The 14,009-nt window shown below is 48.6% G+C and overlaps 1 protein-coding gene across 1 annotated transcript; it reads right to left on the bottom strand.

Moving 5' to 3' along the window:
- Positions 1–9,970: 9,970 nt before the first annotated feature.
- On the bottom strand, positions 9,971–13,043 carry LOC119311897 (cytochrome P450 81Q32-like). Its single transcript, XM_037587613.1, has 2 exons — positions 12,009–13,043; positions 9,971–10,844 (listed from the first exon to the last, which is right to left on the bottom strand). Exons 1-2 carry the CDS (start codon positions 12,948–12,950, stop codon positions 10,230–10,232), a joined length of 1,557 nt encoding a protein of 518 aa, XP_037443510.1. The 5' UTR covers positions 12,951–13,043; the 3' UTR covers positions 9,971–10,229.
- Between the last annotated feature and the right edge of the window lie 966 nt (positions 13,044–14,009).

Below are 14,009 nucleotides of genomic sequence, written 5' to 3'. Positions count from 1 at the left end.
TTACCCAGGTGGAATCCACGAATTATCCCCCTCTGATTCGACCCAATCATCTCCACGGTCGATGGGCCGGACGGGGTGCTCCCCCGACATAGCTTCCTAATCCTAGATGGGGAGAGAGGGTAGATGCGGCAGAGGCGGCAGAGGCGGCACGATGGTGGCGGAGGGGGCGGCGCGGAAGCGACTCAATCTGATTCAGGTTACAGTGAGGGGAACCTACAATGAGTGTCAGTTTCACGGCCCCACTGGTTAGCACATAACGGTCAAAAAGTGGACTCGGCCCTACGCAGCCCCACTCGTCAGAGTTAACGGTCAAGCCATTGACCCGACGGCAACATCCGCTGTGACCAGTTCTGAGGGTTTCAGCCAAGGGAGTGGGGAAAAGTGAGCAAAAGTTAAGATCATGGGGATGAATGAGTAGAACTAAGGAACCAGGGGCACAAAAATAAAAAATCCCAATCATTAAACAAGCAAACATATGTAAACAATGCAAACATAAGAGCAATCTGTCTAAATAGAATAGTCTGTAAAGAGTGCAACATTCATCATACTTCCTTAACTTGAAAATTCTAAAAATTTACCACACTTTGGAAAATTTATTATAGCTTACTATGCAAAAAATTTCAACATTTTATCACATTCTGACTTTTCTAGAGAATTTTTGCAACAACAACAAACTTTCTGTATTGAAACAACAACTCATATACTTGCAAAATAAGCATGGTAAAGGCTATCCTTGACAATTTTATTGAAAAGAAAGATGCAAAACATTATTCCAAATAACAACAAGCAAAACCTAACAAAAGAAAATGGCGCTCCAAGCAAAACACATATCATGTGACGAATGAAAATATAGCTCGAAGTGAGGTTAGCGATAATGTTGGAGATGAAAGAGGGGATGCCTTTCGGGACATCCCCAAGCTTAGTTGCTTGGATCTTCCTTGGATATTAACTTGGGGTGCTTTGGGCATCCCCAAGCTTAGGATCCTCTCGCTCCTTATTCTCCTCATATTGACATCTCACCCAAAGCTTGAAAAATTCAATCACACAAAACTTAATGGAACTTCGTGAGATGGGTTAGTATGATAAAGAGCAAACCATTTCACTTTCGTACCATCAAAGACAAGATTCATAATTATTTCCACACAATGCCTAATGTAGCATATCATTTCCACAATTTATATTGAGCAATATAAGCCATAGAAACAAGGAAACAAGAAAACTATGCATTGAAAACAGAATCTATCAAAAACAGAATAGTCTGAAGTAATCTGTAATCCAACTATACTTCTGCTACTCCAAAAAATCTAACAAATTAGGACAACGTATATAATTTGATATCTATCACCTGTAAAAAATTAAGATCAAAAACACATTCCAGTGAATTTTCAAAATTCCTGGACCAGGCGCAAAAGTTTCTGTTTTTTGGACAGAATCAAGTCAACTATCATCCACACTATCCCAAAGGCTTTACTTGACACTTTATTAAAAAAAGCAATAGAACATGATTACTATAGTAGCTAATCATGTGAACACATAAAAACAATAGGTCAAAGTGTTGGGTTGTCTCCCAACAAGCGCTTTTCTTTAATGTCTTTTAAGCTAGGCATGATGATTTCAATGATGCTCACATAAAAGATAAGAATTGAAACATAAAGAGAGCATCATGAATCATAAGACTAGAACATTTAAGTCTAACCCACTTCCTATGCATAGGGGTTTTGTGAGAAAATAATTTATGGGAGCAAGAATCAAGTAGCATAGGAGGGCAAAACAAGGAATACTTCAAAACTTTCAACATAAAGAGAGAAAACTTGATATTATTGAGATATGTAAAAGCATAAGTTCCTCTCTCATAGTAATTTTCAGTGGCATCATGTGAATTCAACAATATAACTATCACATAAAGCGTTCTTTTCATGATCCACAAGCATAGAAATTTTATTACTCTCTGCATAAGCAATTTTATTCTCATTCATAATACTGGGAGCAAACTCAACAAAATAACTATCATGGGATTGAAAATTAAAATCATGATGACAAGTTTCATGTTTATAATTATTCTTAATGCCATACATGTCATCACCATAATCATCATAGATAGCAACTTTGTTGTCCTAATCAATTGAAGCCTCTTCCAAAATATTGGATTCATCACTAAATAACGTCATGACCTCTCCAAATCCACTTTTTCAATATTTTAACAAGATTCAACACCCTCCAAAATAGTGGGATCATTACCTAGAGTTGACACTCTTCCAAACCCACTTTCATCAATATAATCATCATAAATAGGAGGCATGCAATCATCATAATAATTTTTTTCATCAAAACTTGGGGGACAAAAGATATCATCTTCATCAAACATAGCATCCCCAAGCTTATGGCTTTGCATATCATTAGCATCATGGATATTCAAAGAGTTCATACCAACAACATTGCAATCATACTCATCATTCAAATATTTTGTGCCAAACAATTTATTAAATTCTTCTTCTAACAATTGAGACAATTTTCCTTTCCATCATTTTCACGAAATACATTATGAAGATGAACAATATGATGCAACCTCAATTATATTTTTTGTAGTTTTCTTTTATAAACCAAACTAGTGATAAAACAAGAAACTAAAAGATTCAATTGCAAGATCTAAAGATATACCTTCATGCACTCACCTCCCCGGCAACAGCGCCAGAAAAGAGCTTGATGTCTATTACAAACTTTATTCTTGTAGACTCGTGTTGGGCCTCCAAGCGCAGAGTTTTGTAGGACAATAGCAATTTTTCCTCAAGTGGATGACCTTAGGTTTATCAATCCGTGGGAGGCGTAGGATGAAGATAGTCTCTCTCAAGCAATCCCTCAATCAAATACAAGAAATCTCTTGTGTCCCCAACACACCCAATACAATGGCAAATTGTATAGGTGCACTAGTTCGGCAAAGAGATGGTGATAAATGTGTAGTAATGATAGTAGATATTGATTTTGGTAGTGCGAACAATAAAAAATAGCAAAGTAGTAAATAGTAAAACGGAGCACAAACGGTATTGCAATGATGGAAAATGAGGCCTAGGGTGCATACTTTCACTAGTTCAATCTCTCAACAATGCTAACATAGTTGGATCATATGATTATCCCTCAAAGTGCAATAAAGAATCACTCTAGAGTTCCTATTAGTGGAGAACAAAAGATAGAAATTGTTTGTAGGGTACGAAACCACCTCAAAGCTATTCTCTCCGATCAATCTATCCTAGAGTTCGTACTAAAATAACACAAAGCTATTCTTTCCGATCAATCTAACCAAGATTTCGTACTAAATAATACCATGACACACATTAGCCAACTCTAATGTCACCTAGATACTCCAATGTCACCACAAGTATCCATGAGTTAATTCTACAATATGCATCAAACAACTTCATGATCATAATATTCAATCCACACAAAGAACTACAAGGAGACCCTAAAGTGCATCAACCCCTATGCATATATTACCCCAATGTCACCTCGGGAATCCGTAAGTTGAGTGCCATAACATACATCAAGTGAATCAATATGATACCCCATTGTCACCTCAAGTATTCATATCGCAAGACATACATCATGTGTTCTCAGATCTGAACATTCAATCCGACAAGACAAAACTTCAAAGGGTAAAGATTCAATTCATCACAACAAGAGTAGAGAGGGTAGAAACATCATATGATCCATCTATGTTAACAAAGCCCATCATATATCAAGATCGTGACATCTCCAGATCACGAGAGAGAGAGAGGTTAAACACATAGCTACTGGTACAAACCCTCAGCCCCGAGGGTGGACTACTCCCTCCTCATCGTGGTGGCCGCCGGGATGATGAAGATGGCCACAGGTGATGATCTCCCCCTCTGGCAGGGTGCCAGAACAGGCTCCCGATTGGTTTTCGGTGGCCACAAAGGCTTGCGGCGACAGAACTTCCAATCTAGGGTCTTCGTGAGAGTTTTGGGATATTTGAGAATTTATAGGGCGAAGAGGGGGTGTGGGAGGCCACCGAGGTGGGCACAACCCATCGGGGCGTGCCCTGGTGGGTTGTTGTGCCCCCCTTAGGGCACCCCCAGGTGCTGCTCTGGCCCATTGGTAGTCTTCTGGTCCATAAAAAATCTACAAAAAGTTTTGCGGTGCTTGGAGAACTTTCATTTCTACACAAAAAACAACATCACGGTAGTTCTGCTGATTATAGCGCCAGTCCGGGTTAGTTCCATGCAAATCATACCAAAACCATATAAAATTATTGTAAACATGGCATCAATACTTCAAAAATTATAGATACGTTGGAGACGTGTCAAGCCTTCAGGCATGTCCATTCGGGCATATTTCCCAGAAGATTTCCTGGTTCTCTGCAGCTCGTCGGAGCTGCGGAACAGGATGGTTAGCCGGCGTCGTGCAGGCACCGATTAGTTTGACCTGTTGTTGCGATCCGAGCGGTGCAGGAGCATGGAACTGGCATCCCCATGCCTTTCCTGGTCCCTCTTGCTCTGTGAGGTGTCCCGGCGAATGTGTGGACGAGGCGCACCACCGACGTGCTCCTCCATGGCCTCAGCATCATCGTCAACGTGGTACGACATGTCCAGCTTCATAGTCTGGTTGCGGACAGACGACCCCGCGCATCCTGTCTCAAAGCATTCTCGCCATTGAAGAGCATGGGCGGTGGAGCAACCACGCGGTATAAGCGGCGGGAGTGGACGATGCCATCTAGTATCCTATCTCCATCTCGCAAGAGGCCGCGGCGGTCCGTCTGGGTCCTTAGAGGCTTCTGTCAGGCCCGCCACCGTCGCCTCCCTCATAGCCGTTGAGTCATGAGGGGACCGAGGACACGCCTGGAAGTGCGCAAGGCCCGGGCTTTGGCAAGCCAGGTGGGCACGATGGCCACATGAATGGCACCGGTGGCTCGCCAGCAAGCTCAGCGGCATCGGCTCCTACGCCGGCCAGGCAGTGCGCCGTTCAAACGGGCAGAGAGGCCACCCAGGCACGTCAGATTCTGTGTGGAGGGCCCAAATCCAATGTCTGCGCAGCGATGGCCGCTGGCGTCACCACAGCCAGGCAGGTGGACTCGGTGGTTGTTGACTGGCCAATGAGGACTGGACAGGTGGAATCCTGATAGGAAGCTGCGATCCCACAGTCTATGCAAAGTTGTGCCAGAGCCCGCGCCTCTCTGCCCAATGTTGCGGGCCAGATAGGGACACAGACGAGGCTTCTGGAGCCCATAGCTGGTGGGACAAATGGCTCTTTGGGAAGGCTGCAGGGAGACAGCGCTCCACCAGCGCGCATGACTGTGGGCCGCACGCTCCCCGCCAAGAAACCCTGGATCCTGCCTGGGGAATTAGGCTTCTGTTCGCATTGGTGGTTGGGATCTGCTCCTCCCAGGGGGGGTGTCCACCAGCAGGCAGCTGGCCCCGCTGCAGGCGAATCTCATGGAACCCAATGTGGATGGCGATCCCTCCACGTCAGCGGATTGGAACTGTATGGTGCAATCTGCGGGACCCGGGCCCACTTTGCATGGTGATATGACACAGCCCATGCACAAACGAGGCTGGCTGGTTTCTGGTTAGTCTTTCTGAGGATGATCAGCCGCAAACCACACCCGGATCAGATGCGCACAGGGATGAACTAGAGCAGACTCAGGTGGCACCTGACCCACCATCCCCGGGTGCCCAAGTGACACAGCTATGCAACGAAATTTGACGTGAGATATCTCCCATGCTTGCGCAGCCCAAAGGAAGAGAGGTACCGAAACAACAGAGAAGGCCGAGGCAAAAACGACCACCAGTCACCTCCCCGCGGAGGAGTATTCGTCTAGCAAAAGGTGGGAGGGGATCCAAAGCTTCCAAGCCGCAAGCAATCATTATCAGGAAGCTTTGCCTGGCAAATGAAGGCGACCAAATCAGTGACGAGGCCTTGGAGGCATATGCCCGTTTGTTTGACAAGCCACTCCTAGACAGCCAAATCCAGGCCATACTCGCACTATTCGGGTGGGAGCCATCGTGCCTCCCGCTCCAAAGCGAGGAGGGGGCAATGGTGGATGGGCAGTATAAGTCATGCGTGGTTCGACTTGTGGAGTTGGTGTGGGCTTGCAACATGTCAAACCACCCCCAAAGTTGTTAGTGTGGAATGTCCGTAGCCTCAACTCGGCGGCTAGGCGGAATGCAATCTTTCAGGTGGTAGAGGAGGCTAAGCCAAGCATTGTATGCTTGCAAGAGACCAAGCTAGAAGTAGTCACGCAGGAACCGTTAAAACATTGCTTGGGAAATAAATTCAACAACTTCTACTATGTGCCTGCGGTAGGGACCCGAGGTGGAGTTTTACTCGCATGGGACACGTTGGTCGTGTCTCTCTCAAATCGCCACACCACAGAAATCACACTTACGATGCTGGTGCAACAAGAGGGGGAGCCCCTTTGGTGGCTAACTGGGGTATACGGACCCCAAGGCAACACAGAAAAGGTTGACTTCTTACAAGAAATTGCAGACATCAGAGACTTGCACACTGGGCCTTGGATGATTATGGGGGATTTCAATCTCATCGTAAATGCGGAGGATAAGAACAATGCAAACTTAAACTGACGGATGATGGCAAGCTCTCGAGCTCTTCTTAACAGACTTGAACTGAAAGAAATTTACCTTCATGGAAGGAGGTATACGTGGACTAACGAAAGGCAAAACCCCACGATGGAGAAGATCGATCAATTCTTTGTGACAAATTCCTGGGAAGATATATATCCAGCAAACCTCCTATCAGCTCGAGGGACGGCGATCTCAGATCATTCTTCGTTATTGGTGGACATGGACATGGAATTCACATACGGATGCCGGTTCAATTTTGAGAGTTTCTGGGCCAAGGCAAAATGGTATCTTGATACGGTCCAGCAGGCGTGGCAATCTGTTTCCTCACAAGGAAACCCCTTCATGGTGCTGGAGAACAAGTTAAAAGCGACAGCAAAGGCATTGCAAAGCTGGAGCGACAGATGGATAGGCAACGTGAAGCTGCAGCTAGCCATGGCAATGGAGTTGATAGGGCGCTTCGATGCTGCTGCCGACATGTGCGCCTCACAGAGCAAGAGCGTGGGCTACGCAAACTACTGAAAAGGAAGCTGCTCGGTTTGAGCTAGCTTGAGAGAACCATGGCCCGCCAGCAATCCAGGCTTCTGTTTCTCAAGGAGGGAGATGCAAACACTGATTTCTTCCATATGCATCCCCATTTTTGATAGAGAAAGAACTCCATCATGATGTTAAAGCACCAGGGTGAGATACATACAGATCAAGACAGCATCTCGACAGCGGTGGATGACTACTATGACGCACTTTTGGGAGACTCCTTAGCCAGGGTTTCCTCCTTAAACCTGGACCGGCTAGATCTCCCTTTTTTGACCTATCTCATCTGGAGGTCTAGTTTTCTGCCGACGAGGTGGTAAAGGCAATCAAGAGCATGCCTTTGGACAAGGCTCCAGGCCCGGACGGGTTCACTGGGCGATTCTACCTAACCTGCTGGCCGGTAATCAAACAAGATTTTATGTGGGCGCTCTACCAATTCCACAAAGGTGACATGAGGGGCCTAGCTGTGATAAACAAGGCACTTGTAACATTGTTGCCCAAGCGAGAGGGGGCGATTGACATCAAATACTATAGGCCGGTGAGCCTTGTGCATGGGGTAATCAAGATCTTCGACAAGGCCCTTGCCATAATGCTTGCCGAGGCTGGTCGGTCACCACCAGAGTGCATTCATACGTGGACGGACGTTGCACGGCAACTTTATGTTTGTACAGTGCATGGCCCGGAGACTGCTCGCGCTCCGGCACCCCACGATCATGCTCAAGCTGGATATCACGAAGGCTTTCGATACGGTAAAGTGGTCGTTTGTCCTAGAAGTTCTGGAGAGGCTTGGTTTTGGAGGCTAGTGGAGATCATGGATTTGTGGCCTTCTGGCAACTTCATCGACGAGGATATTGGTAAATGACACGCCAGGTAGACCGATCTTGCCCTGCCAGGGGCTTAGACAAGGGGCTCCACTCTCTCCGATGCTATTCATCTTATGCATGGAGCCCTTGCACTGCCTCTTCTAGTACAACGTGGAGCATGGGCTTCTCACGCCCCTGACTAGAGCGGGTTTACAAAACCGGGTGTCTTTGTTTGCTGACGGTGTCATGGTGTTCCTCAAACCGACAGACATAGAGGCTCGCACGTGTGGAACTATCTTGAATCTCTTCGGAAAGGCTTCAGGGCTGGGGTCAACATGAACAGAAGTGTTGTTTATCCTATCCACTGCTCCCAAGAGGAGACGACAAGAGTTTGCTCCACGCTCGGGTGCGCATCCGCCTCCTTCGCATGCACCTACCTCTCGGGCTACCTCTCACCCTCCGTAAGCAAAGTGCAGCCCAGCTGCAAGCTCTGGTCGATAAATTGGCGGACTTCTTGCCGCACTGGAAAGCGGCAATGTTACCGAAAAGTGGACGGCTCACGCTAGTGTTATCAGTGCTATGTGCAATTCCTATCCACTCCATGCTTGCCCTCAGCCTACCGGCAAAAATCATCAATGCACTTAACAAGATCTGCCGTGGTTTTCTCTGGTGCGGCAAGAAAGAAGTGACATGAGGAAAGTGTTCTGTGGCATGGGAAGATGTATGCCGTCCTAAGTGGGCTGGCGGTCTTGGAATCCTGAACCTCAGATGGTTGAACAAGTCATTACAAGCAAGGTGGCCCTGGTTACAGAAGACAGATAAAGAAAGGCGCTGGGCAGATTTCCACATCGAGGTCCCGGCCGAGTCTCAAGCCCTTTTCCATGCGGCGGCAAAGACCTCGGTTGGCAATGGCCAATACACGCTGCTCTGGGAGGATAGATGGTTGGATGGACATCGGATATGTGAGCTGGGACTGAACATATATGATCGTATACCGAAAAGGATCCGTAACACCAGAAGGGTCGCTGATGCGCTCTCAAATGATGCATGGGCTGGTGACATCAGCCCAAACCTAATGACCAGGCCCTTGGGCAATTCCTGGACTTGTGGCAAAGGATTCAAGGAAAGAAGCTAGTGGAGGAGGTGGAAGACAGGATTACCTGGGCCAGGGAACTAGATGGGAGCTTCTCGGCACGCTCTCCGTATGCGGCAAAGTTCATGGGGTTTGAAGCGTCGCCGACGGCGGCTTTCACCTGGAAATCCAAAGCGCCGCTGCAATGTCGTTTCTTCATGTGGCTTGCGAACAAGAATAGGTGTTGGACCTCAGATAGACTAGCCAGACGAGGACTACCACACCAGGATACTTGCCCCTTCTGTGATCAACATGAGGAGTCCATACAACACTTGCTGCTCGCAAGACAAATTTGGCACGAGCTGGGGGAGATGACCGGGCGCCAAGGACTAGAGCCGATGCAGGATGAAGCCCTTAAGGATTGGTGCGTGAGGCAAGACCAAGACCCAAGGCACCGGAAGTCGGCAAGAGCAAAATGCATCCTCACCATGTGGACAATATGGAAGCACCGAAACGACATAGTCTTCAATGGAGCCACCCCCTCACTCACAAGAGTTTTAGAATGCCTAAAAGAGGAAGGAATGCTCTGGGCAAAAGCAGGAATGTTCAAAGACGATACAAAAGGTTTTGAGACATTAGGTAGCGGGTGGGGCGCTCGCGAGTAATCCAACTAGATATAGGGTGGACTGAGGTGGTGTTGGGGTTTTTACTCATGTATAAGTTTGTAAAAGTGGATGTATTTGGGAGTCCATCTCCCCCCTCCCCCTTCTTCTATAAAGAATGATACGCACATTCGTGCGTATTCGAGAAAAAAGAGAGAAATACACTCCCCCTTCCTGTCTCCCGGAGTCTAGATTTTTTTCTCGTGTCAAACAATGCTGAGTAGAAGTCCCAAAAGAAACTACTCCTCAAAGCTATCGTTGCGATCGTAGGCTATTGAGCATGCAACAGAACGTGCGCTGGCGTGTGTGTAGTTCCCTGAAGACCGGTTCCAACATAAATATTACTCCATACAAAACATTCTTGATTGCAAGCTAAATTACAGATTGCTGGTTCAGTGCTACCGCAAGATAGCTACGGCTAGTGGTTCTTACAAAACCCTTATTCGTTACGAGTAATTTACAGATGGTAGCTAGCCTGACTCTGCTCTCAAAGTCACAACTCACTAGTTTATTTGCTACGACATCAGCTGGCTATCAAAACCATGCATTATTACGCCAACAAGCTCGGCGATCAAAGGCTCTGAAGCACGTCGCGCATGGCCGGGCGCGGCCTGCACACGGCCTCGAGCGGCACGGCCTTGGGGATGGTGAGCCCGCCGCCCTCCGTCATGTCCACCTCCGCGCCGTCCACGCGCTCCCAGTCGAAGCACTGCACCAGCGTGGCCAGCACCATGCCGATGGTCCGCAGCGCCAGCGTCTCCCCGGGGCACCGCCAGCGGCCCATCCCGAACGGGATCATGAACCGTCCCTCGGCCTTCCCGTCCTCGAACCGCTCCGGGACGAACTCCAGCGGCCGCTCCCAAACCGCCGGGTCCCTGTGGATGGCGTACGCGTTCACCATCAGCATCGTGCCGCTCGGCACGTTGTAGCCGCCCACTTTGCAGTCCGCTGAGGACTGGTGCGGCAGCAGCATCGGCGCCGCCGGGTACAGCCGCAGTGTCTCGCTCACGATGCATTGCAGGTAGGCGAGCCGCGGCACGTCGTCGGCGGTCACCAGCCGGGAGGTGCCCACGGCCGCGTCGATCTCGGCCTGCGCCTTCCTCAGCGCCGCCGGGTGGTTCAGCAGCAGCGACATCGCCCACTCCGCCGTCGTCGACGTGGTCTCCGTTCCGGCCCCGAATAAATTCTGCTTATAGTTCATTGAGAAAACGAGGGTTATTGGTGAGATCGTGGCGTGAGTAATTGTGCAGAGAATTCACCGAGAAAATGAGTGCAGTGAGATCGTGACATGAGTATGATTGCCTCCACGAGTTTTAGTTTATCAGATTGGGGAGAAAGAGACATAACAATCGTCGGTGTACTGTCACAAAGCACAACAGCCAAAGTCTGCTCACTTGCGTACTGACATGACATGTTGGATCCATCCAACCAAGTGATATGGCGTTATCTACCGTGCTGGCTAGCTAGTGACCCACTGACCGCTGAAGTACTGAACCCATATACACCACGATAGTATTCTGGTCCCATATGCTCCTGCAGTCCCTACGTCGCGTGGCTTCTAGTATTTCAGGATGCATGATAAATACTCCCCCGTTCTTAAATATTTATTATTTCAGCAAATGACTACATATAGAGCAAAATAAATAAATATACACTCTAAAATATGTCTATATACATCCGTACGTGATAGTCCATTTAAACTCTTTAAAATGACAACTTTTTAAAAATGGAGCAAGTAAAAAAATAGAGTAATGGCTAGACTGACTCTCGTCGCGCTGTTGTCTATCCGTTGACCTAATCTTAAGGATGTACTAGTAGCTACCTCGGTCATGGTCTATAAGTCTTTTTAGTATTTTGTTTCAATTTATGACTAAAAATTTAACTAATAAAATATTAATGCATGTCATAAAAAATAATATAATTAAAAACTATGGTCAAACATTTTTTTAGGGGTATGGTCAAACATTTTGTTAGTTAAATTTAAGGTCGAAGGTAGTAATTGTCTTGGTGAAGAAAAACTAAGTCAAAGAAGGATGGATCTGTTCTTAGATGTGCCTTAGTTATTTCACATCTAAAATGAGTCAATAAAACTAGAAAGGAAAGGAAAAAAATACTTGCATGAATCTTAACGTAAAATCACTGACATAGGGTCTAGATGTGCAATACTTAAAGCATAACTAGATGTGCTTTAGCAAAATTTAGTACTCCCTCCGTTCTGAATTACTTGTCGCATGTATGGATGTATTTAGATGTATTTTAGTTTTAGATATATCCATTACGAGGGAGTAGTTATTAACGTGGATTAGAGAGAGACCAAACGAGAAGAGGAGGTGGAAAAAGGATAGCTCACCGCGCAGAGAGCCGTTATCATGGTATCGGTGTACACCTCCGGCTCCGTCTTCTGGAGATTGAGGAGCACGGCGATCATGCTCTTCTTGTCACCTTCGGCGCCGGCGTCGTCGAGCCTCCGGCGCTCGTTGTCGATGAGACGATGCAGGAAGGCGTCCCTCCTGCTCACGGCGGCCAGGATCTTGTTCCTCACGCCGAACACGTCGAACCACCGCAACACCGGCAGGTAGTCCCACGTGTTGGCGGCGCCGAGGTAGGGGATGATCTCGTCCACCACCTTCTTGAACTCCTGGGCCTCCACGGACATGTCCGTGTCGGCGTCGGCCTCCGACCGGGTCCCCTTGGTCTGGGCGATGGTCTCCATGAGCACGCTGAGGGAGAGCTCGAAGAGCCTCCGCTTCAGCTGGACCCGCGCGGCGCCGTCGCCGCCGGGCGACGCCGCGGCGGCGCGGAACAGCCGGCGCGCCATGGCGCGCACCTCGCCGGCGATGACACCAGACATGCAGGCAACGCGGTGCGCGGAGAGCAGCTGCACGGCGGCGACGCGGCGCAGGTTGCGCCAGTGCGGGCCGTAGCTGGACGTGGCGAGCGCGGCGCCGTCGAAGGACACGAGCAGCTGCGACGGGAACCGAGGCCGGTTGGCGAACGTCACGTCGTGCTCCGTGAAGCACTCCCTGGCGCACTCCGCCGAGGACACCACCACGGCGCGGCGCGAGCCGAGCCGCAGCGAGAAGACCGGGCCGAGGCGCGCGGCCAGGCGGCGCAGCGCGGCGTGGAACGGTTTCTCCACGAGGTGGAGGTGGCCGAGGAAGGGGATGGCCGGGGGGCTCGGCGGCAGCTGCACGGCGCCCTTGCCGCGCCTGCCATTGCTGACCTTGCCTAGAATGTAGTGGAGCAGGAAGAGGAAGGCGATGGTGAGGATGGCAATGTACGCCTTATCCATGGCTAACCGTGGTCCGTGGGAGGTGATGTGTCTCGAGTCGTGACACTTGAGGTCTCAGGTTGATTGGATGCGTGTGCTGTGCTGTGTGGCAGTGGCACCATCCTTGCATGGCGGCCTATATATACCGCGCGCGCTTCGCCTTGTTCTAGAAGGCTCAGCGTAGCGCCATGCCTGCGGTACAGTTTGCATACGCCATGCCTGACGTCCATGGCGATGAGGTGGGCTCAGTCAGAGGTTTTAGGGCTCGTGTCACGATTGTTCGTACGTGGAGGGCGTGGCTTTGTCTTGTTGCTCGTGCGTCGCTGGCTCGAGATCCCTCTTTCTCTCGGCTGCAAAGGCCAACTCGAACTGGATCTGGTGGGATTTTCCTTTGGAAGCAAGGAATTCTCAACGAGAACCACGTCATCAACGAGAGTATCTATCTACAGCCGTAAATCTGGACCTTCAAGCGCCGGTCACCCGTCAGCCTAGCCGTTTGAGGCCGTTTATCTGGGTCGCATTTTTTTAACCGGTCACTGACCGATCGGACGATTACGGGGGTTTGAAGTGGCCGGCCGTAAATGCTCCGAGGTGGACTCAATCAGAGTTTTAGAACTCATGCCACAATGATTCGATTGTGCAATTCCCACAGTGTCATGACACACTATCGGTTGGTATATTGAGGGCGAGGCCAAGTCGGAGTAGATCTGGTGGGCTTTTTCTTTGGAAACAAGGAACTCTCAACGACAACCACAAAAGCATGTGCACCATGTGCAGATGCAGCCAATTTTCATAGCTACGTTAGATTGCAAAAACGTCTTATATTATGGGACGAAAAAAATACTATCTAATATAAAGAAAATTTTCCATTTTAAACCGGTTTTGCTATTTCTCCCGCAACCGTTTGTTTTTATGTTTCATCCAATTTTGGTGAGGAAGAAACAAGGTAGGGGCAATGCAATCGGCCGACAATGCTGGAAATGGGGATGGCACGCCTGGCTACAACATTGCAGACGGAGGAGCGGCAGATGGTTGACAGGTTTTGAGTCGGGGGTGCGTGATAGCCAACGACAATTTAGG

This window comes from Triticum dicoccoides, chromosome 5B, assembly GCF_002162155.2.
Source record: "Triticum dicoccoides isolate Atlit2015 ecotype Zavitan chromosome 5B, WEW_v2.0, whole genome shotgun sequence".
Classification (NCBI taxonomy): domain Eukaryota; kingdom Viridiplantae; phylum Streptophyta; class Magnoliopsida; order Poales; family Poaceae; genus Triticum; species Triticum dicoccoides.
Note: the sequence above shows the minus strand (reverse complement) of the source record. Positions and strands in the feature narration are given on the sequence as shown.

Bases quoted from the DNA above. Each gene is read 5' to 3' on its own strand.
- LOC119311897 (XM_037587613.1), bottom strand. From the start codon at position 12,950: ATGGATAAGGCGTACATTGCCATCCTCACCATCGCCTTCCTCTTCCTG. The intron at 10,845-12,008 runs GTGAGCTATCCT...AACTATAAGCAG, and splicing joins TGATAACGGCTCTCTGCGCG to AATTTATTCGGGGCCGGAAC.